The sequence below is a fragment of the Hetaerina americana genome, unplaced genomic scaffold (genome assembly GCF_022747635.1).
Source record: "Hetaerina americana unplaced genomic scaffold, ioHetAmer1.1.p SCAF_2, whole genome shotgun sequence".
NCBI classification, from domain to species: domain Eukaryota; kingdom Metazoa; phylum Arthropoda; class Insecta; order Odonata; family Calopterygidae; genus Hetaerina; species Hetaerina americana.
Window position 1 is genome coordinate 35,388,411 of NW_027286763.1, and position 23,094 is coordinate 35,411,504.

The 23,094-nt window shown below is 34.9% G+C and overlaps 1 protein-coding gene across 1 annotated transcript in view; it reads right to left on the bottom strand.

The window, feature by feature from the left end:
- Syn2 (Syntrophin-like 2) overlaps positions 1 to 23,094 on the bottom strand; it is a 370,128-nt gene that overhangs the window by 5,413 nt on the left and 341,621 nt on the right. Inside the window, exons 7-10 of the mRNA XM_071584778.1 lie at positions 21,963 to 22,280; positions 14,715 to 14,899; positions 8,489 to 8,653; positions 5,991 to 6,224 (exon numbers count right to left, since the gene is read on the bottom strand). Coding sequence (XP_071440879.1) covers positions 5,991 to 6,224; positions 8,489 to 8,653; positions 14,715 to 14,899; positions 21,963 to 22,280 — 902 coding nt within the window. The remainder of the gene's footprint in view (positions 1 to 5,990; positions 6,225 to 8,488; positions 8,654 to 14,714; positions 14,900 to 21,962; positions 22,281 to 23,094) is intronic.

The following is a 23,094-nucleotide window of genomic DNA, read 5'->3' on the forward strand; positions in this document are numbered from 1 at the left end:
TTTTGCGACGTCAACACGGTCTCTTTTTTGCATGAAATTGAGGTCTTTTGGAACCAACTTTGCTGCTACACGACGGAAACCCAAATCATTAACCACAATGTCTTGGGCGGATCCATAGGCAATGTTCAAGTCCTCCGCTATTTCTCTGATGGTTAATTTGCGGTTATTGACCAACATTTCTTTTACTTTATCAATTTTTTCACCGACTTTCGATGTCGATGGTCTGCCACTGCGTTCATCATCTTCGATTGACTCACGACCACTTCTGAACCGCTCGTGCCACTGGTAAACGACCGTTTTTTTTAGAGAATCGTTGCCGAAACACTTTTCCAACATTTCCAACGTCCGTGCGCCACTAAATCCGTTTTTTACGCAAAATTTAATACAAGTTCGTTGTTGCAAATTTAAATCCATTTCTGAAATTGTAAAAAATCGCCAACACACACAGAGATAGATGTACTCTTGGCTACGTAACTTTTGCAAATGTCAAGTTATGACACTAAGATTTAAAGGGAATATCAACAACAGATGTACCAATTTAACAAAAAAAACAGAACTCAAATCGGAACGATGGGAGCGCCACACGGTGGTTATTCCGGGAACTTTTTGATCAAGGTAGTATATCCTTATAATTCAAAGATTATGAAAAGGACAGGTCATAGAACCCAAAATGTACAGTTTATTGGAGTCAAGACATTTTCTTGGCAGGAAGGTTAGTTGGGTATTTTTATGGAGTTCGTATGTGTAGTAATGTTGGCTCCTTTACTTCATTAATCTACATGCTAATGCCTTTATGAGCTTGCTTTTCCATAGTGTTTTTTTTATCATATCCTTTTCCCATTTTATGTTCTTCCTACAGCTTTTAATCTTTGTATTTTTTTCCTTTCCTTCCATTTTTCTCTTCCTTGCTTTACCATTAACTTTCTTCTTTCCTGCCTACCATCATCATTCTACCAGCCTATCATCACTATCTTAACCATCATTATTTGCTTCATCATCTCCTGATGTAGATATTTCTTTAAGGGCTTATCAAGGTTCTTTGAAAAATTTAGCAAGATAAATTGGTGATGAATGGGAAACATGTTTGCCCTTTGGAGTCAAATTAACCAGGTTAACACAATTAACATTATTATGACTTTTACAAATAGAGAAAAGTTCTAATGTCAGTTTTCAAATGCCTTTCTTTTTAATCATTGTGGCAATTTCTCTAGGCAACTCCAGCAATAGGGTTACTTCCAAGTGATATTCCCCTGGATGTTACAGAGTGTATAACTGAGCAGCAGTCTCTGCCTTCAAATGCATCTGCAATACAGCATATGTGGCATCATTGAGTTTGATCAGCCATGAAGTCATAGCAAGGCATGCCCACCTCCTAGCACTGAAGTCACTCATTTGGTTCCAAGAATACATGAAGGGCAGCCCCAAAGATATTTGAAAATGATAATAAATTATTACTCCAAATCGCAAAATAGTGAACAATACTAATAGGAAGAAACACCTTAATGCTTTGTGGTTGACTTCAATGAGTAGAGATAAGAGATGCAATTAACACTAACTTTATCATGATCACTGAATGCACTCAACGAAATTTGTCATGGTTACTACAAAAAATTAAAACTTATTAAAGGAACCAGTTGCAAAACTTATTGATTATTTAGAATCCAATGAAATGATTTCTATTGCTGCCATACATACATCAGGCACTCAAAGATCTGCCCATTAAGCCAAAAAAGAAAATTATGCACAAATATTTAAAAATTACATCATAACTTGCTTGTTACAAAATCAGCCAAAGCAGTTATGAAATCAAGACCCTGAATATCAATTTTAATTCTATGTTCAACAGCTATCATACTACATTATAAATAAGAGAAATGGATGTTTACTCATATTTTCCAATCAAACTGTCACATATATGAAAATTAATTCCTCCTATTTGTTTCCATTGAAATAGGTGAAACGAAAACCGGAAAATTTTTGGGACTTTAATATTCACCCCCACACATTTATATCCCCTTTTGACTCTTTATTAGCAACAAACTTTGGTTGACAATCTTCATGTTTAATGAGACACTAATGACAGAATTACTCATGCTATAAGATGGAACCACAACTTCCCCTCTGTCTCGAATATATCATTTGATTCGAAATTATATTCCCTATTATGTTCCTTAAGCTTAGGGAAGAGATGGATCTGAAATGGACCAAAGTCAGTAATTATTGGTTTGCCCAATAAATTGTTTGTATCACAAGATGAGTAGCATTATTCAGATTTTATAGTCATGAACACATCTAACCCAACATTAAACAGTACTGATGCCAATACTGTTTTACCATGAAGAATTTTCATTTTTCAATGAATATCAATTGGGAGTACATGCCAAACAGCCAAGAACTCAGTGGCTGTATGCTACTTCATGCATACTGACAATGTCATGATAGACTCAAACAAGTTTTTGGGCAAAATCCAGAACTCTCGCAAGGTAAATATTTTGAAAGGTTACTCAGAATTTGGGAAAAAATTTAGCCATTCAATAGTAAATAAGTTTGGATTTCTGCTTGCGTTTAGAAAAAAAATGAAAATACAGGATGCATTACTTTTGAGCACATCTTTTTATCTAATATCACAAGCAAACATGTGGTGTTATTATTGTGATGTGATTGGTCCTCCTCAAACTGGGTGTATTAGGTATTTCAATCTTAAAGTTACTGCAAAAGAGTTATTAGTGAGCTGTGAGTAGAAACTGCAGGTACAGATGAAGGCCATTTATATGTAGTTCAAATACTGTAAGCATCAACAGCATGTATTATATTAGAAATGACAAGAAAAATAATTTTCGAAGCCAACTTCCCCACAGGTACCATTTAGCAGCTTTCTAAAAAAATGTACACTTACATATTCCTTAAAGCCAAGTATGTCATCATTATAAATACTTTAATTATAGTACAATACATTAAAAAACTTATGTATATTACTGTCCAGTCCTAAATACCTAAAATGAAAAGACAAGACATGGCATGCAAAGATGCTTGGGTTCCATTAAATGGCAAAAAGAGAATAAGACATTAGCCCTTTCCCAATCCACTATTTTTCATTATGTTGCATACCTAATGATTGTCAACTTACAGTATTAACTTAAAGATGAAAAGTAGTAGTTTTCAAATCATGTCTGCATGAATTCTCACCTGCAGGAAAAATGTACTGCCTTAGAGTCCTCAAGGGGGTAAGTTGAAAACTGGGGTGTATTTCAATTAATTTTAATAGTAAATCGGATAAAAATACTCAATTAACAAAATTGAAACCCTTCAAAACATTTGACCTGAATCTAAACACATGCATTCCTCTTCAAATATGTTAGTTTAATATCACAGAGACCATAAGAGCTCTGAAATTTCCTCAAAAGTTTGTTGATTCTGTGTTAGAAATGCTCGTTGAAAGGATGGCCTGTCTATGTCCTGATAGTAACCTCACATATTCACAAGTTTCCTCTTAGATTTTGGCCAAAACGATTTCAGAACAGTACATGGTGACTGCTTTGCAGAGACATTGCCAAAATTTTATTCATACTTTTATATACCCTGAAAAATCAAGAATCTTGATATGTTGCAAATTAGTGACTTCATATGAGGCAAATATTACATACATGGTACATGCAAAATAAAAAGGTAAGCCATACCAAGCTGGGGAAGAGCAATAATGGTCAAAAAGGCTGCCTAGATGACAAACTAAAATCTCTCAATATGAGCATTAATTCAACACGGGGGAAACATTTCCAGGAGCCACATTTGTATCAACTTGACTTAAATCTATTTATTTGTCAGCTCTTTTGTCCAATCTCAATTGTCACTAACCTATAGTCATGATTATAATTTTAAAAATGATTTTTGGGGGAATGAATGAGTATAGTTAGAATAAGTGTTCCATATGCTATCAGAAATCATCTCAAACAGAATATATTAAGAAATGCAGGGCATACATTGATCTAACCAAAGTTAGTATACATACATATATTTAATGAAACAAATACGTCCGAACTGTTGCATAAATTATACACATAAGTTTTGATTTGTGCTTAACATATAGATACAGGGACATTTAACCACAGTATTATCTCTACATGTTAAATCCTGTGTTGAAGGGATCTTGAATGTTGACCAAATGGAAATAATATTAGTTAGAGATATTTTATATATTGAACTTCAACACACAGAAAACATAGCCATAACCCAAGGTTGCAACGCTGATTTGACACACTGAATCCTCAGTGAACAGGAATTCAAAAAACTAATTAAGTTCACCACCATTCATCCTCTAATTTCCAACAAAAATATACCCGACTTTCTTTTTATCCATTTTTAGCCAATGGTATTCCCTTTATTAAAAAAAATATCAATATCTTTACTGAACAAGTAAAAATTTTTAAAATCTGCTTTGCAATGCCAAAAATGATACTCCTATCCTTTAGAAATCTGTCGTTAACAAATTCAGTGTCCCCCCCCCCAAAATCGCAACAAAACATAATATAATGGGCTAACGAATCCATAACCCCAAAATATCTAACAGAAGCTAGCCACTTCATATCTACCACAGACTTAAAACAATCTCTGAAAACCCTTCAACCATCCCCTTGACGCCTATGAATGCATTTTCATCCGCAAATCTGACATTAATTTTATGTCAGACTGAAGCACCATTGCCTCCCCATCTTTCAATTATCCAAACAGATTTAACCCAGTTCTTTCTGCCCCTGCCCCCATTTCTACCTCACTTTTTTCCACTTCTGCTTTACTCCCTGCAATCTGTAGTGTACTCATCCTCTAATCATGCCTTTCCTGATGAAGATGATCTTACATCAAAACAAAGTTTCAGTTACTTTTTTTTCTCTTACCATTCGCATCCTTTGATTCTTCCTCAGATACCTTTCATTCCTTACTACCTACCCTTACCTTAAACCACACCACAGTCCTACCCCAAGGGAACACCCATTATCTTGTCCTGCTCAGATATCTTAAAGTATCATCAACTTCTAGCGGGTCCTGCCAGCATCCATTTGATCAATTCTCGTGTGAGCAATTAGGTCCGATGATATTTTCCCTTTGTAATCCTTACCTTTCCCTCACCTCACCTTTCTCTACTTCACAACAATTAAACTCATCAACTAGCTCTCAAATCACAATCCCAAATATGCCAGGCAGACTTGTACCCAAGCATATCCACCAAGTGGGATTAATTATTTTAAAACTGTAAATGTAAACATTATTTTATATCACCCAAGAAACTATCAATTCTGAGAGCAAATGGGGAATAGTAAGGAGTGCTAAAATGTACCTTCCCATAACCCTCTTTCCTTTCCACTGTGTCTGCATGATGTTATTCTCCATTTCCCATGCTAGCAAACCTAATTTTTAACAGAAACTTCTCTCTAAAGCTACTGTAACAAAATCAAGGAAAGAACAAAAAAAATATTAGGAGAAGCAAAAGTTAAGGAAAGGTAACATGCTACAGCCAATAACTGACCTTAAAACATGGCCTAAATTTATTTTGTAAGTTAGTTCAGTGAGTGTAAGATTATCGAAAGGTAAGATATATTTTTTCCCTCCAATCTTCCACCAACAAATAAAGTGAATAAATGCATAATGGCTACGATAAGGAAAGGTTCCCTTCACTAGTAATACTGAAGTAAAGTAAGAACGGGGATTTTGAGCCAGCAGGGAGGTGAAAAGCAAACTGCTCTTAATGCAAAACATAACTGTTCTATGGATAGATGTGTTTTAATATGCATATACTCTTTTGTATTCGATTGATTCTGGCTCAACTTTGTGGAAGGTCCCACAAAATTGACCCAGAAAAAAACGAGTACATAAGAAGAGTGGAAAAATACATTGTGTTTTTCATTTAATTTATATACTCTTCTTTTTTGATGCACAATTTAAAACCAATTTGGCCAAAAGGTAAAGATTTGTGAGGGAAAAGAAAAAATCATGCTCACCCCAAGTCTCATCACAGCAGAGCAGACAGCACAATGCCAAGCCCCTTCAATCCGCAGCAATTCTTGACGAGTTTCGACAGAGAGATAACGAGATTCCCTGCCTGATGCCTGGACTAAAAAGCAATGCTGGCGACCATCCACATTCTCAGAATCACGCACTGCACGAAACATTGTTTGGTATACTTTGATTGCATCAATACCACCAGTACAACAAGACCAGTCTTGTTCTGTCAACTGAAAGAAAGTAGGAATTCTTAAGAAGAAAAACTTTTATTCATCTTTCAATTTATCCTATCACACTGGCAAAAATATAATTTTGTAGAATAATAAAATGAATTTGATTTCTCGGGAACTCTGATGAATCAGATCATTTCACTCTACAAAATTGAGTAATATACTGATAGAAATATAACAAAAAATTAAATCTATGACCTTCAGATTTACAGAAAAGGGAATAAACAAGGTGATCCACATACATTCACATCTAACTACGCTAGGTCAATAGATATTGCAAGGTTCTCGTTAAAGGTTTTCCACAACGCTGGTGGGACACTTGGCAATTAGAATTAAATTTAAAAAAGTGTGTAGTCATAAATTTTTGGAAAAAGAGAAATTCCCATCCAAATGCCTACTGCATTGGGAACACCAAAATGGAATGTGCAGGTTCAATTAAATACCTAGGAGTTACCCTCACTTCACGATCTCTCTTGGGTGAAACACATATGGGGAATACAAGCTAACAAAAAATTAAGATTTATTAGGAGTGTACTTGTGAAATGTGATGAAAGGGTCAAAGAGAAATGTCATCCATGGTTGGTTAGGCCTCATTTAGAATATGCTGCAAGGATATGGGATCCTCACGAAGTTGGATTAATTGCCGAATTGGATCGCGTGCAGCATAAAGGAGCTAGATTCGTAAAATGTTGTTATGGTTAACTTAGTAGCATATCCAAAATATTAGAGCAGCTAGGCTGGGAATCACTCATGGAGCAAAGGTTACATTACAGATTGAAGCTATTGTATAAATCGGAAGGTGGTCTCTTTAGCAGTGATGTTGAAAATGTATTATTACCCCCATCATACTCCGGTAGGAGAGATCATGTCAATAAAATTAGAGAGACAGAGATTAGAAGAGATAGATTTAAGATGTCATTATTCCGCCAATATTGAGGGATCAGAATTACATTATCTGAATGCGGCAGGGGTAAAAATATTTGGGTCAAAATTAGTCTGGGGTGTATTCACACCCTGCCACACACCCTAGCGATGGCTTGCAGGGTACATAAATAAATAAATAAATAAAATAAATATATATACATAATAAAGTTACAAGTAATAGAAAAAGTACAGTCATTCATGGTGACAATGTCAAGCAGCAAAATTTTTCTTTTGCATGATTGGTAGTCATTTAATGGTCATTTCTGGTCATGGTCATTTCTGAGGAAATCTTCCTAGGATTTACAAATATTCTAGTTTTCAGACCTACATGTATATAAGACATTTTCCCACTATATGAAAAAGTGGAAAATGTTTACACAAAAATAATGGCCCATCATCATCAATATTTTAGATTTGTTCTGTCGATACTCTAATAAAAAATCATGCTTCATATTTGTGTGAAGATAACTTCAAACTAGAATATATTATTATTTTCTATGTGAAAGTTAAGCAATCAAAATTCTCTTATTTTATATTTAGATTTTCTCATAATAAGTACTCAAGGAAAGAACTCACCATTTCACCATTGTATTAAATATGAGTACACACTAGAGGACCCATGCAATAGTGATTGCACGACGTTTGAGGTTTATTCATTTTTAATTGTTCAATTCAAGGAATATTAGGTGAATTTCACAAATTAACCCACATTTAATATCAATACCCTTACACAGTCCCTAATTAATAAAAAAAATAATATGCTGTCTTATCACATATATTTTTCATAATAACAGTGAAATTCATAGAATAAAAAATATATTTATAAAAACTAAAAAAAACTTTGAAAATGTTTTTTCTTCATAAAATCTACCATTAAAGTGTTTCCTGAAAGCTTATGACAGGTATCTGTCATTTTAAACCATTTATTGTAAAATAAAAGCCATTTTGTATGAAATGGATATGGGTATCCCATAAAGCATTTAAAGGCATATCAACTGATGCCTCACTTACTAGGAATATTGAGTTATTCAAGAGTAAAAGGGGGACATAATAAATTGAATCTTAGAGAAACATTTTATGCATATGATTAGCTTTTCAAGTTTTAATTTAATTATGCACTGAAAATTATCTGTAGTAAATCCAACTGGGTTGATCTTGAAAATGTTGTGTACTGGAAGCAGGAAGCTTCTCATAGACATGTGAATGGCCAGAGAATCAAAAGAATTTACATATGGTTGAGACATATTTTCATCAAGACAAGATGTTTTCAAAGATGAAAATTCATAATTATTAACAAAGGTATCGCAAAGAACATACATTAAAACTTATGGTGAACTTACTGGAGGAGCATCCAAAATGAGGACATCAGGACCCTTGAGAGCTAAGAAGCGAGGCTGCCAACTCTGCCATGGTCTCCTGTTATCTTTTGTTGGAGATGCCTCATTAACCCAGCCCATGTATTCAATACGCTCTGTGCGGGCAAAGCTGCGATTGCAAAGTTTCAACTGAGGAAAGGGAATAAGACTCATATCATTAAAACTGCCCATTAGAAAGCAATATTTTAGAGCATTAGAAATTTATTAAAAATATAGGCCTATAGATTTAACTTAAGGATTTAGGAAAGGGTACACCTCTCTCTTTTTACTGGGAAGAGAGAGGTCCTTAGAGTAAGGAAGGGAAGGACGAAAGTAATCAGGAAGAGAAGGGGAACATCCTAGATGGAGAGCCACATTATTTCAAGTCTTTGTGGAGAACTCATTATAATGTCACTCACTTCAATTCTATATTTATTGGTGAATATTCAATATGTATCTATAAAATATAATGATTAATATGTATCCTGAGTATTTTTAACAGCAAAAAACATATTTTGGAAGTATTTTAAGTAGAGCTACTTGTATGATTATACAGTCAAATGAGCTTAGCTTTCATTTACATAATCAGAGTTCATGTGAATATATGCGAGTGTAAATGTAATTCAATTGGTAAGAGAAAGGGGTAAATTGTAAATTTAGCAATGCTAATGCTTGATTCCCAACTACATGGAATGATCTGCCATAGAGACCACATCTTTGAAAAGAGCTATTATTACTCATCGTCATTCTTTCAAACCTACTTCAGAAGCAAAGATATTGTTAAAATGGCATATGCAGAGTTGCAACTCAGTTTAAACTTAGTGATAAGGCAATTAATGCATACACATATTAACTGCTAAATCCTTAGGTATCATATTAGCCTAAATATAATGGTATGTTTTTCTCTCTAAAATTTAACTTTGAAAGAGATATTTGAGAATTTGTAGGTTAAAACCATAAGTGTCTATCACACATCTTTTAGTGCATCTACTAATAACTGCCATATTGTTACTGAATTTGACATTCATGTTATATTGCTGCATTGTAAAAATATACTGTGAAAGCATCTTGAAGAGAAAATTGAAATCAGGCTGCCGGTTTTGTTTTCTGAATGTGTTATCTTGCGGCATCAATAGCTTGTATGCCAGTGTTTTGGGTTTCAGTAGTTCTTACACCAGTGTCTTGTATCTATAATTTATGAATATTTATCCTTTCTTAATTTAATGATGGATAGAGGAAAGGATCATTGTGAGAAAAAGGCTGCTGCCAAAACCCAAGTAAAAAGTAATCCAATATAGCTATGACAAAAAACCATTAGCATAGTAATCAACCCAAAGGTTAGTTTGGTAGTCTTAGTATCTGTCAGGCTTAGTATCATGTGAACTCTACCATCTTGGTACTAAGCCTGACGGTATGTGAAATTCACACATCCAAGTATGAGGGTTTTGGTTCCCAAAAAATTACACAGCTTAGATGAAGCTGAGGTACCTAAGAGGTGTACTCAGGAATCGAACATCGACCCTCCAGTCAGCAGTCCATTGCCCTACCCACTGGAATACCATGTACCCCCAAAAAACCTTTAAATACTTAATTCAAATTCTTGTATTTAAATTTGTTAAATTTATTTTCCAAGATCTTAAAAAAACTTCAAATTATTACCTCCATAATTCACAAGTTCGGAGAAACATTGATTCAAAAAGGGAAAATTATCCGGGTTTTCCCTTTTTCTAGGTTTCCCTTTAAAATATTTGGTGTTGAACTATATTTGAGGTCACATCATATTTGAGCTAATGTGATAAGATTTCATAAGTGCCCATCAATAAAACTTAACAGATGTATGAAACATTTCTCTGTGAGTTATGAAATTGAAATTTGGCAGATGAACAGGTATACCAAGTAGAGAACAGTGTTTGAACAATTATTAAATCATTACCATCCATGTTTTTACTTTGATCATAAGGGTTCATTAATCAGAGTTATTACAGTTTGTATTTATATTGATAAAAGTTTTCTATTACTATTATTATCTTTGTACCAGCAAATGCAGATATTAGGTGATTTTTTTTAAGAAGAAACAGTAGCAAATACAATACAACAACATTCACCATGACATAAGACATTTTAGCTAATTTTTTACATATTCACTCATTTCAAGAATTGACGCATAAACTCTAGCCAATGGTGGCCATTGTATCAAACTAGTGTAGCCACTGAGATTAACAACTAATAATTATAACCACGTTTACTACATAATACACATCACATCGAACACCCACATATGTGGCTATACCACCCTAAAAGCCATAGAAATCAGCTAATAACTGATAATAAAATTGACTACAATAATAATAATTCATTATTGCAAGGATTATCAGCACTCAATAAATCCAAACTCTGCTGTAAATATTTTTAGCGGTAGCATCATGAAATATATTGACAAAGAGGCAGCAAGAACACTGCGGACCAAGAAAATTATGAACCTTTGTCTCGTCCAGTTCAACCTTTGCTCTTCATAGTATCACATATTATAATAGATGTTAACTGACTATAGGTAGAGATGGAAGTATTGAATCCAAAGCACATCTAAATACACAGCTTTTCTTTTTATTAGCAATCAACAGGAAAGAGTCCTTTTTAAATTACTGATATTTTACACAACTGTTATTTTCATTTTATGCCAATTTACATGCTTGGATATAAAACTAATGCTTTTCAGCTATAAATGTATCACAATAAGTATATAAATGGGAATGAGGTTTAGTTTCTCATCATATTCTACAAAAAATATTTTCAACCAAACAATGTTATCTGTTCAAAATATGTTTGTCACTTATGATTAGGGAAGGAAAGTAAGACCGTAATCGCATGACTTTGAAGGGAACCATTAGTAATGAAGAGAGCTAAACTAGCAGAAAATTTAATATCTCCCCAGCTTCCATTGAGGGACCTTCACCTGCTCTTGCCTAGTGCTGCCAAATATGATCATATGTTGAGTATTATGTGTAAGAGTATGGAGAAGAGAGTAAATCTGCTTCTTCTCAGTCAATCTGAGGGTGACTGTTCACAATGCCATTAACTATTATTATACGGTAAAAGATGCTGGTGGAACAATTATTATATGTAATAAACAGAGATATAATCAAGGCATTTGGATTCAAAGCTAAGGATATCGTTTTTGAAATTATCAAATATAGCTACAACAGTGGAAAAATACTACTGGACTCTGAGAAGAGTAAGATGATTGCAATGCAGTAAACACTAAGAACAGATAAATGTAAATAACACAAAAAGCGAGCCTATCTCATGCATTGAAAATGCTTACTCAGATAATTAGCAGAAGATTAGAAAGAAAGATAAAAGAAAGCCTTATGGAAAATTAATTCATAAACGGGAAAAACCAAGGAGTAAGAGAATAAATATTCAGCTTGAACATAGTGACCAGCAAAATGGTAAACGCAAACAAGCCATTATATATAGCATTTGTAAACTTACAGAAGGTCTTTGATTAAATTGAATGAAACAATAAAGAACACATAGCAACAACTTTCCACTAGATAAGTTTCTATTAGGTCTATCTTGGACCTGAAGATGATTAAATACATCAGAACCAGGTCGTACAATTAAACTTATCTTGGGGAAAATTGTTACTATCTGTTGTTTACTATGTTCAAATACCAACACATCACCCCTGAAACTACTCAATTTGAATGAAATAACATGTTCAATATACTAAATACACTTGAAATGGACTACTATGACAAAAGGATAACCTCTACCAGAATCAGGTAATAATCATGCAAAAGAAAAATGGAAGGAAAATATACGCCTAAATAAACAAAGGAGTTAATCAAGGATCCAACCTCTTGATTGCACTATCCAAAGTATATCTTGAAGAGGCAGTAAAGAAAGTACAAGAATTCAGCATCAAAAAAGTCAAGACAAATTGCAAAAAAGTTAAAATAATCCGGTTACTAATGATATCACAGTAATTGCAGAAATATGAGGGGTTTTGCAGAAAAGTTTGAACGCTATGAACTAACTATTTTAGGAATGCAATATGAGCAACAACAAGAAGAAAATTAAACTTCTTGCATGCGGCAGGGAAAAACTGATGGCAGATGTCACAATGTGAGGAGTGAATCTAAAGCAAGTGGAACCATTCATCTACCTGGGCTGCATTATTACTTGGGATGGAAGAAAATCAACAGACATCAAGCAAAAAATAGCTCAAGCTGAGAAAGAAGTCATGGGAAAGAGGCAACCACTATGCTCAAAGAACCTAAGGTTGCAAACAAGGAGACAGTTCATCACAACATTCATATGGAGCATGGCACTCTATGCATGAGTTGTGTTCAATAAATAGTGGGACTTTGAGCTTTTGAAAATAATTTTATCTATTCCTCTATAGCAATGTTATCTTCTTTGAAGTAGTGCTCATTAAATATTATGCACTTATGCCACCAATTTTTACAATCTTTGAAACGCATTAGGAACTTGATCTTTGGTATAGCTTTTAGCTCTCTCAGCAATGCATTTATAATCTCATCTATGCTTGTAAAATGACAGCCCTTTAAGGTTCTCTTTATTTCTGGGGTCAGCAACAAGTCACACAGGGCCGTGTCTGTCACATATGGATGCTGGGACATCATTGCAGTGCTGTTTTTGGTCAAAAATTCACGAAAAAGCAGTGAAGTGAAGAAAGGCACCATGGGGCAAAAGACATGAATTGTTTCACCACAAATTAGGTGTTTTTTTTCATATTGCTTCATGGAAATGGCATTGAACTTATAAGTAATACTCTTTCTTGATCGTTTGATCTTGTGGCAAGAACTCACGATGCACTTTGCATTATGTCAAATTACAAAATCCCCATTACTTTGGAAGCGCACATCAAATCAGAGACATGGAACATTGGAAAAGAGGAACAGCAGAGAATAGAAGCATTTAAAACATTGCGCTGGTGGAGAATGCATGAGATTTAATGGATAGATAAGGTGAGGAACAAGTAAGTAAAGAGAAGAGGAGAAAAACATGTAAAGAATTCTAGAGTAAAGAAGGACTACATGGATTGGAAACACCTTGCGGGCATATGGATTAGTTAGAAACATAACAGACGGGAAAATTGAAGGGAAGATCCCACAAGGAAAGCCAAGGGACATTTACATGGGACAAATAAAGGACAATGTACAACAGAAAATCTATCAGAGGGTGAGGAAATTAACACTATGCAACAATTTCAGAGTTTAAAAATCATTCCCCTTGACCACGATTTGTCTTGACCAGAGAGTTTAAGAGGACGCCTCGATAGCTTTACTGGCTAAAGCACTTGGCCGGACATCGAGGGATCCGAGTTCAGATCCCGGTCAAGGTGAATGATTTTTAAACTCTGAAACTGTTGCATTGAAATGCATATTTGCGGATGACTCTGTGAAAAGTTACTGCGGTGGCATTTCCCACAGTTTCTTAGAATTTGAATTACCACTTAATAGAGAAGAATGGAGGGCTGCACTAAACCAAATACTGATGATGATGACAGATTATTTCATTCCTTCATTCTTCTGGGTTCTCTTTAAGTGCTTGCAGAGCACTATATTTTGAGAAGAGAAGCCCCTTTTGCTATCTTATACCTGAAGGGTTCGGGTTGAACTCATCTTTTCTATAATTTACAGTTTGTCTACCTACCATATTTCCAGGATCCCCTGTCCACCCCCTCAGGATTTCTTTGAAAATTCGGCAAAAGGCATATGCCTAGCTCCCAATTCATTCAAAAAGAAATGGAAATGCTGTCCTTGAGCTCTCCTCCTCCATGGTGTACTCTACTCATCTTGTTGCAGAGGTGCTAGTCAAGTTTATAGATTGCACAAAGGGCCAGTGACAAACATATTTTGAACAGATAATAATTCCAAATACAATCAAGTGTTCAGCATGTATACCAGTAATTTCCATAACTGTATCCTAATTTAAAATAAGCTGTGAAAGTAGATTGATGATTTAATTTTTCAAAATTTGCCTCTTTCACATAATGACAAAATATTCAATATTTAGAACAAAACAATCATTGGCCTGACAATTTTTTCCAAGGGAATATTTAGCATATTTGAAAATCATTCACAGCTACTAATATTCTGAATAATGACAGATGAATTGGAAGCATTCTAAATTACATGCAAAAATAACGAAAGACTACATACATAAAACCACAAAGTCAGACCTGCAGATTAGTCAGTCCAACAACATTGTCGGTAATGTACTTGAGCCACCTTGTCAGCACAGCAGTATCCTCACAGAGGACAACACCTGTTGAAGAGCCATCCAAACCCCTTACTTCAAAAGCATTAGGCCGCAGTTGGTCAGTGCCAAAGATGTAACGTGTAACGTACGCCATCATAAGAGGAACTGTGAATGAAATAAGGTGTATTGAAGATGTTGGTAAACAAATAAATTTCATTTTGGGCACCCATTAGGGGAGAGGTAAATAACCTATACAGCCATTAGTTGTTAGCTTTAAAATAACTCTGACATCAACTGATTTTCAAAATCGATGGAGCAGTTGAGATTATTTCAAAACCAGTCTTTGAATTGCATAGTGTCAGCACCATCTAGTTTTCTGTAAAATCTTAAGGCAACCATGAATGTAATTCTACTTCAGGAAGCCACCTACAGCCACTGATGCAAGAATTATTGAAAAAATTTTGAACTGAAACTTTCAGAGACAAATTTGAATTGTCAGACTAGAATGGTGACGATGAAATATGTTATAACACCCCTAAATTTAATGTCCAAAATGTAACTCAAATTACCTAAATGGGTAAACACAGAAAGGCTTGGGTCAAGATTGACATCTTATTTAACTTTGCCCAGCACCTTATCTAAGAGGATTTTTCCAGCGACAATTGGCCAAAAGTACTAGGTAAATGTATCACAGAGGGGGAGCATTTTAATACTAGAAATCGAATAAAACAATAGCTTCAACTTTGAAAGAATTGGTCTCCATTGCATTTAATGAAATAATAATGCACTGAGCTGCTGGTTATAATAGTATTTTTGAAGTCTGGAGCAGATAAACAGTGGGAAAGAATTTGTATACTGGGTAAAGCATGGCCTCCTATAGCTGAAATCAGCCATTGCCTGATATACCTCCAATAAATATGTGAACTCTACTCCAATAAATACCTCCACTTAGCAAAATAATGCTTCACTTATTAGCAATTAGCTTCAATGTTATTAGCATATGATGTAAAATACACTGTCTATATGGAACCAAGGACTATGCTATGGACATTGATTTGAATTTAGTCATGAGTGGATTATATCTGATCTTATTTGGAGCTAGTGACAATGAGAAATAAAGAAACATACCTTGAATAAATAGTTATGAAAAGTGAATACATGTATATTCAGGATTTCAGCTACAAATAATGTTTTTTTAGCAAAATGGTTCCACTGGAGTTCTAAAGGGCTTTTTCAAATGAAAGCAAATTGTTTTTGGCTAAGCTTGTATAGGCTGAGGCTTAATGTAACCTTAAAGGCCCATTTTCATTTTCTCCTCATTGGTAGTCAACAATTAATCATGTATTTCATATAATGTTTTTGATCACTAGGATGCAGGAAAAACTTTTTTGCTAGGAAACATTATATTCAATTGTAATCCTAAATAGTAATATATTCATCAACACCATATCATGGAAACCGTCAACCAAATAGAACTGAACAGTGTCTATTGTCATTTCATTATTAATACACTCCAAAATTAAGAATTTTGAAATACCAGTAGCATCTGACAACATATAGGAGCTGATGGTTTTCATTAAAGTTTTATTGAAATCTGAATGACAAGAAGATCATCATTAAATATCCAATAAGTCTGTTAATTCTCTCCATATCCCTTAGTTAGGGAGTATATTAATCAGAAATAGGTTTCCAATAATTATGAAATTCCTAGAAATATGACCTTTCCAGGATATTAATAATGAGAGACTCCAGGAAGTTCCAGTACTATAAAATATCTTTCTACCTACAAGTGTTAAAGTTTTCAAAATTACACTTGGCATTAGCATTTGGTTATCATTCATGATGCACATATCTTTTTAACAATAGCAGCAACAATTTCTCCAAAAGAGGGGAGCTGCAGCACTCCCTTTTTTCCATCAGAAATATGTGGTCTGTCCAATAAATACGCAAGCTGAGGCTATAAAAACTTTATTTTGCAAAATTTAGTGTATATCAATGTTATCCCCTTCAAAGTAATTCCCATTTATGGCTATGCACTTATTCCATTTTCTTTTCCACTGTCTAAAGCACCCTTGGAAGTCCTCGGCAGTCAGGCTTTTTAGTTTTCTTGCCGTGTCTTGCCTAATTGTGTCCACATCTTCCCAGTTATGTCCCCTCAACACATTTTTGCATTTTAGGTATAGGAAAAAGTCACATAGGGTGAGATCTGGCAAATAAGGATGATAAAGGATGATGTCTGAATTTTTTGCCAGAAACTGGTGGACAATCAATGCTGAATGTGCAGATGCATTGTCGTGATGAAGGATCCAACTATCATGCTCAGTTAAAATAGTATGCACAGTTGATTTTCCTAAATTCAGTTCATCAGCTATCATTCGGACAGTTTTTCGATGATTGGTAACGACAAAGGACCACACACCATCAATGTTGTCATCAACACAGGTGGATGAAGGTCTTGTTGGGCATCTTAAAAATGCTTAATCCACTTGAAAACGGATATTTTCTTTAGAGCATTATCACCGTCAACAGCTACCAACATTTCAGTAATTTCTTCATAACTTTTACCGCACTTCAACAAAAAATTTGATGTTGATTGATTGCTCCATGATTCTGTCAATTTCCATTCTTGACAAAGAGTAAAAACAAGGACAACTGAAACTAACATAACTGGCACCATACGGACAGCTCAACGATCCACCAAGCAAAGATGGCTCATTGGGTCTCAGGCAACTAGCGCTGCTAGTGGGTGGGGCTATAATCCACATCATGGCCACCAGATTGCACCAATTTGTGCATTTATTCCTCACCTTTCTAGCCAGTAAAATATAATTTAAAGTCTTATAGTGAAAACAATAAATATTGTCATACTTTATATAGTATGCAAAGTTTTATCAGCACCGCCGGCCAAAAAGCAATTTTATCATGTAGTGATAAACAGTATGGGCTCATGTAGACTGAATGGAGCTGTCAGCTTCTGTTCTGATGGATTTTGCTTATAAGGAATGTAAATTGAGAGAGCATGAAGAATGAAGGTTAAACGAGAATTCAGGCTACAAGGTTACACAGCAATGAAGACCTAATTAGCTGCAGTGATATGATCTCAGCCAAGTTGGGCCTAAAGATTTCATGTTTTAGGATAGAGGGTGAGGATTACTTACAGCAGAAGGTAAGGTGTGGCTTTGGGTAGAGGGAATTCATATGATACCAATAAATCATGAGAATTGTAGATTCTGTAAACAAATACTGAGCTGGAGCATTCTTAGGAGCATCCAACAATTTCTCGAAACAATGTATGTGTTTAAAAAAGTAAAATTTTCTAATTTGTCATTGCTAAAGATTAAATTGAAAGCAAAGATTGACCTTCACTAAATTTTGATTTAGTTCACACTTCTTTACGTAGGAAATAGAAATATCATTGTCATTTTAACTGCAACCATGATTGATTGAGTTAATGGCTGTAATTTTAATTAAGTAATCTACTGGTTAAGGTAGGTTTTGGATGGATACAACTACCAAATAAATATCTCCTAACAAGACACAACCCAAAATCCTACTCTACAAAAAGCCACTCTTCATCTCAGTGTACTTCCTTCCTCCCTTCATTCCATTCAACATCTCTATGCTATTCCTACCCCTACTTTGTTTGCCTAACATTCTCCCCTCTATCACAGTCTTCAGCATTCCACTGCTGATCAATATGCTTTTCATTCATTTTACCCTCCTCCTTATGGTTTCTCCCAACAATCCCCTCTTCTCCCCCACAATACCTAGAACTTCCTCATTTGTTTTTCTTTCAGTCCATTTCACCATTTTAATCCTTCTCCACACCCATATTTCTAAAGCCTCCAATATACACCTCTCATCCTGCTTTGGTGACCATGTTTGTTTCTGCATCGCACATACCTACGCTCCATGTCAAGGTTTTCACAAGTCTTTTCTTAACAGCCTTACTCAATGTCCCTGTCATCAACTGCCTCCTCCCTATGAAAGCCTCTTTGCCTACTTCAATTCTTCTTCTTATATCCCTACTACTTTGACCATGTTGGTCCAAAACACTTCTGAAATAGGTAAACCATTCCCCCTGCTCTAGTTTCTGCCCTCCTATTTTAATGTTAATGTTAGCAGTTCCACAGGAATGTTATCCACCAATGCGGCCTTATTTAGTTTCATCTCCCTCAATGCCCTTTCTATCTCATTGTCGAATATGCATGGACCTAAGCTATCTTCCCCTACGTCATGATCTCTTTCTGTGGTTTACCTTGTTGGCCTAAGTTCCACTCTATATACCTGTAAATAGTTTTTCTATACATTCCTCCCATCTCTCATGGATCTTTTATGCATCAACCATTATCTTACACAATTTATTTCTAACTTTTAGCACAGATCTTCCCTTCTTACTCCCTGATAGTGATTTAGCCTTGCTGTATAGCATACCAATTTCACTCTTCCCCTGCAAACATTCCATATCCTCACACTGCGTCTTCTACCATGCTTCTTTTGCTTTATTTGTTGCCCATCTCAATTAATTGTTGAACTCTTCACACTTCCTATTGCGGCTTTCGATATCCCTTTCTTGATACATTCCCATTTTTCTTAGATAGCACTCAGCTCTTTTCCCTCACTCATTATTTTCTCTACAGCCCGCTCATACTCCTTCTATGTCAATCCAGTTAAAGCTTCTACATTCCATTTCCTAACCTGTTGCCCCTGTCTTATCTTTTTGAAACAGACGCTACCCTTCATAACAAGTGAATTGTGGTCAGAGTCCTCATCCACTCCCGGGAAGCTGTGCGAATTCATCACACTGTGCCTAATTATAATATAATCTAACTGATACCTTTCTCAGACACCTGACATTTTCAATGTATACCTATGCATTTTTTGGTGATCAAACCAAGTGTTGGTGTTGACTAACCCCTGTCTTCTAAAGAACTCTATTGCTTTCTCCCTGCAGTCATTCCTTGTACTTTAACTGTAATCCCCCATCTCATCACCATCTCTCCTTCGCCTACCATGACATTCGAAATCCCCCATACCATCAAATATTTTCCTACAGGAACACACACGATTATGTCCTCTAACTGATTGTATAACCAATGACTTCTTCCTCCTTATGATTGCACTGTGGCATGTATAAATGAACGATGACCAAGTTCGTCGGTTCTGCTCTCATCTCTATGAGTAATGTTTTAGTAAATTCTTGCTTGTTCTATGTTAATTATGCTTCTTCCTACCTCTTTATTTAATATTATGGCAACCCCTTGTTGACTCTCCTTTTCGCCAGTGTATACTATTCTATAACTATTACTCCAGTAATCCCCACTATCCTTCCATTTCACCTGGCATAAACCTAAAATATCTATATTATGACTGTAATAAGAAAAATATTTTGATTTTCTTTCTGTGTCCACATGTTGGTGATAATGCTTCATGGTATGTGAATGGTGTGAAAGATAAAAGGTAATCAACATCTTTGAAAATAAATAAGCAAAAGCACTTTACAACCACATTAATAATGCAATAAGCTGGTAAATACTTGGAAGAGTGAATATAGCTTCTCAGTCTAGCAAAGTATAGAAAGTACGTGTAAATAAGCAACAATGTAAAACAGAGAAAAAAAGGAAATTCGCTTAAAATAATGGCTTCCATCAAGTTTCAAAAAGATTTTGAACATTTTTTAGCATATCACTATGATTCGGTAAACCAAACTACTTTTCATTGATTACTGGAATTCACTTATAAGCTTGATTTGCTTTGCATGAAAAAAATTCAAACAGTGCTCTTAATTATTTATATTTAATGGGAATCCTAAATTGCTTCTGAGCAAATTGCTAAGTGAATTTTATAATAAATTGGGAATAAATTTATGAATCAGCAAAGATAAATTCTGGGCTGCTATGTGTAATGTTAAAATAGATATTTTAGGAAATACTGATTAGGAATAATAATTGAAGAACAAAGGAAAAGTGCAAGAGCAGTCCTGTGGGTTTGGAAATATGAAGTTTAAAAAACTTGAGGGTTTGTCAGAATATAAATTATAGCAACTGAAAATCATTGAAATGATGATTTAGAAAATAATTGCTCAAACCTAAAATGGTTATGCCGACAAGAAAAAGTGATATTATGACTCAAGAGTAATTCTTATTTGCTATTGAATGTTTTGTGAAACATGCAGTCTCCCTCCTTATACGCTAATCTGAGAATGATGGAAATAAATTATATCCTTTCATCCAATGGCTTTGGCTATTTCAAAATAAACATAAGCACAACACCATATGGGACATAAAGAAAAGGCCATGTTGCAGACATGAAAGTATCAAGAAAATGAACTTATATGCATTTCCATTGGTAGGTATCTATTGCTAGAAATGGTAAACTTCAGTAGGAATGTGCAAAGGAATTACATTTTAGTAAATGATATAGTACTGGAAAATGTAACAATTAAATCGTTGTAACTAAAATAAATTATTGTTTAATATATGCCATTGATAAAATACTTGCTTTTTTCCATTATCATATCATTTGTTTCCAGAAAAAAAAATGGGTGAAGTTTAAAAGTGCTGACTTCCAATACTTGTTATTCCCTCCATGAATAGCTGAATTTCTCTGAATTTGATGCTACCATACTCGATCATCTATTAGCTAAATAGCAATTGACCCTGATGGAAAAAATAGCTGATTTGGTTCATTAATGAATCTTTAACTGAAGAAATAATACTCAATTCATGATTCAATTTGTTAAAGAAAAACCTGCTCCATACAGCGAAAATAATAGCTACATATTTTAGTATGTAATAATGTCAGCTTCTCAACTGTAAACTTAAAAAATCCTCAAGCAAAGGAATTCTATCCTATATTAAAATGAATGCCAACAGACCATGTACAGTATAGAGAGATCACAAATCCTAGAAATATTATTAGGCTGCTCAATAGATTGTGCTGGTACGTATGCCTGATTTTAATGTGAAATAATATAGGCTAATAATTCAGTTCACTATGTTTATATCCAAAGGACATCGCATGATCATATTATGAAAGTGGTGTGATTACAAGAGAATTATTTGTAATGCAAAACAATAATTTGCTGCTGTAATAATACTGATCACCCAACATAAAAAAATTTTCATAGCATTACACATATTGTCTTTATAAAACAAAATTTCATGAGATTATGCACTTCACAAGCTCTACTCTATTTTTGGTCTTATTTCTAAACTTTTCAACTGACCTGTTACCACATCAACCCACTGCTTGCTTCGTTTGGTTTCAGCACAGGTTGAATTGACTTGGTTGATTGGACTTGGGCTAATTGCCAATGGTATTGTTTTTGGGTGTTTCAAAGATAATGGGTGCTGGGATATCACTGAGGACTCTGATGGCACTAGCGAGGCTGGAGTGGGGGTGTGACCTGGGGAGGATGGGTGGTGCCTGCGACTGCCACTGTCCACCTGAATGCCAGCAGGAGAGCGCCAACCTTCCCCTTCTGGCTGTGGTGTCTTGGTACCTCCAACACCATCATCTAAAAGATGACGTTCGTCTCGATGCACTAGAAGCGTTTAATGCACGAAAACTTCAATTATACACTCCTTATAGCCAATCGCCAATATTGGCTCAAGAATACAAAAATGTAGATAGGATCATTAATTAATTGGGCATGAGCTCTGAGTGAGGTAAAAAACTATAATAATTCATAAAACAAATGAAATTATATTGTTTTAAATATTTTAGATAATATTGGGTTGGAATGAAATGTATTAAATTAAGTTATTGTCTAAAGGCTTAAAGCAACTTTTCCTTTAACTTCTCCTAACTTAAGCAGTATTTGACTAATTGCAGAGCCAAACTAAAAGGAGTTAAAAGAGGTGCTGGTATTAGAGATACGATGAACCTAATTTAATTTTCTTTCCAAACATAATATAATGGCAACCTGTCAATATACTGCATTTGACTCATAGGAGCTTTAAATAAAACCATAAACACAGTAGTTAACCTCAAGATCAGTTTGGTAAGGACAGTAGAGTCCACCCAGTACTAAGCCCAACGATCTGTGAAAATCACACATTAGGGTCAGGGGGCAGTTCCTTTTCCTGTGCAGGCTATATATCCCTAGAAGATTCGCTACCCGTAAAATCACACTGCTTCGATGAAGCTGAGGGTGTCCAGAGAGGCTTGCCTGGGAGTGAAACCAAAACCAGGTCCCCCGTTATGTAGTCCAGTGCCCCACCCCTGGACTAGCAAATTCCCAAGCTTTAAATATGGAAATATTTTCATGCATAAAATATGATGTGATGTATAAAAACATTTTCTAATTCACAGAGGTCCATTACAGCATTTCCAAGAATGCAACAGAATCAAACTTA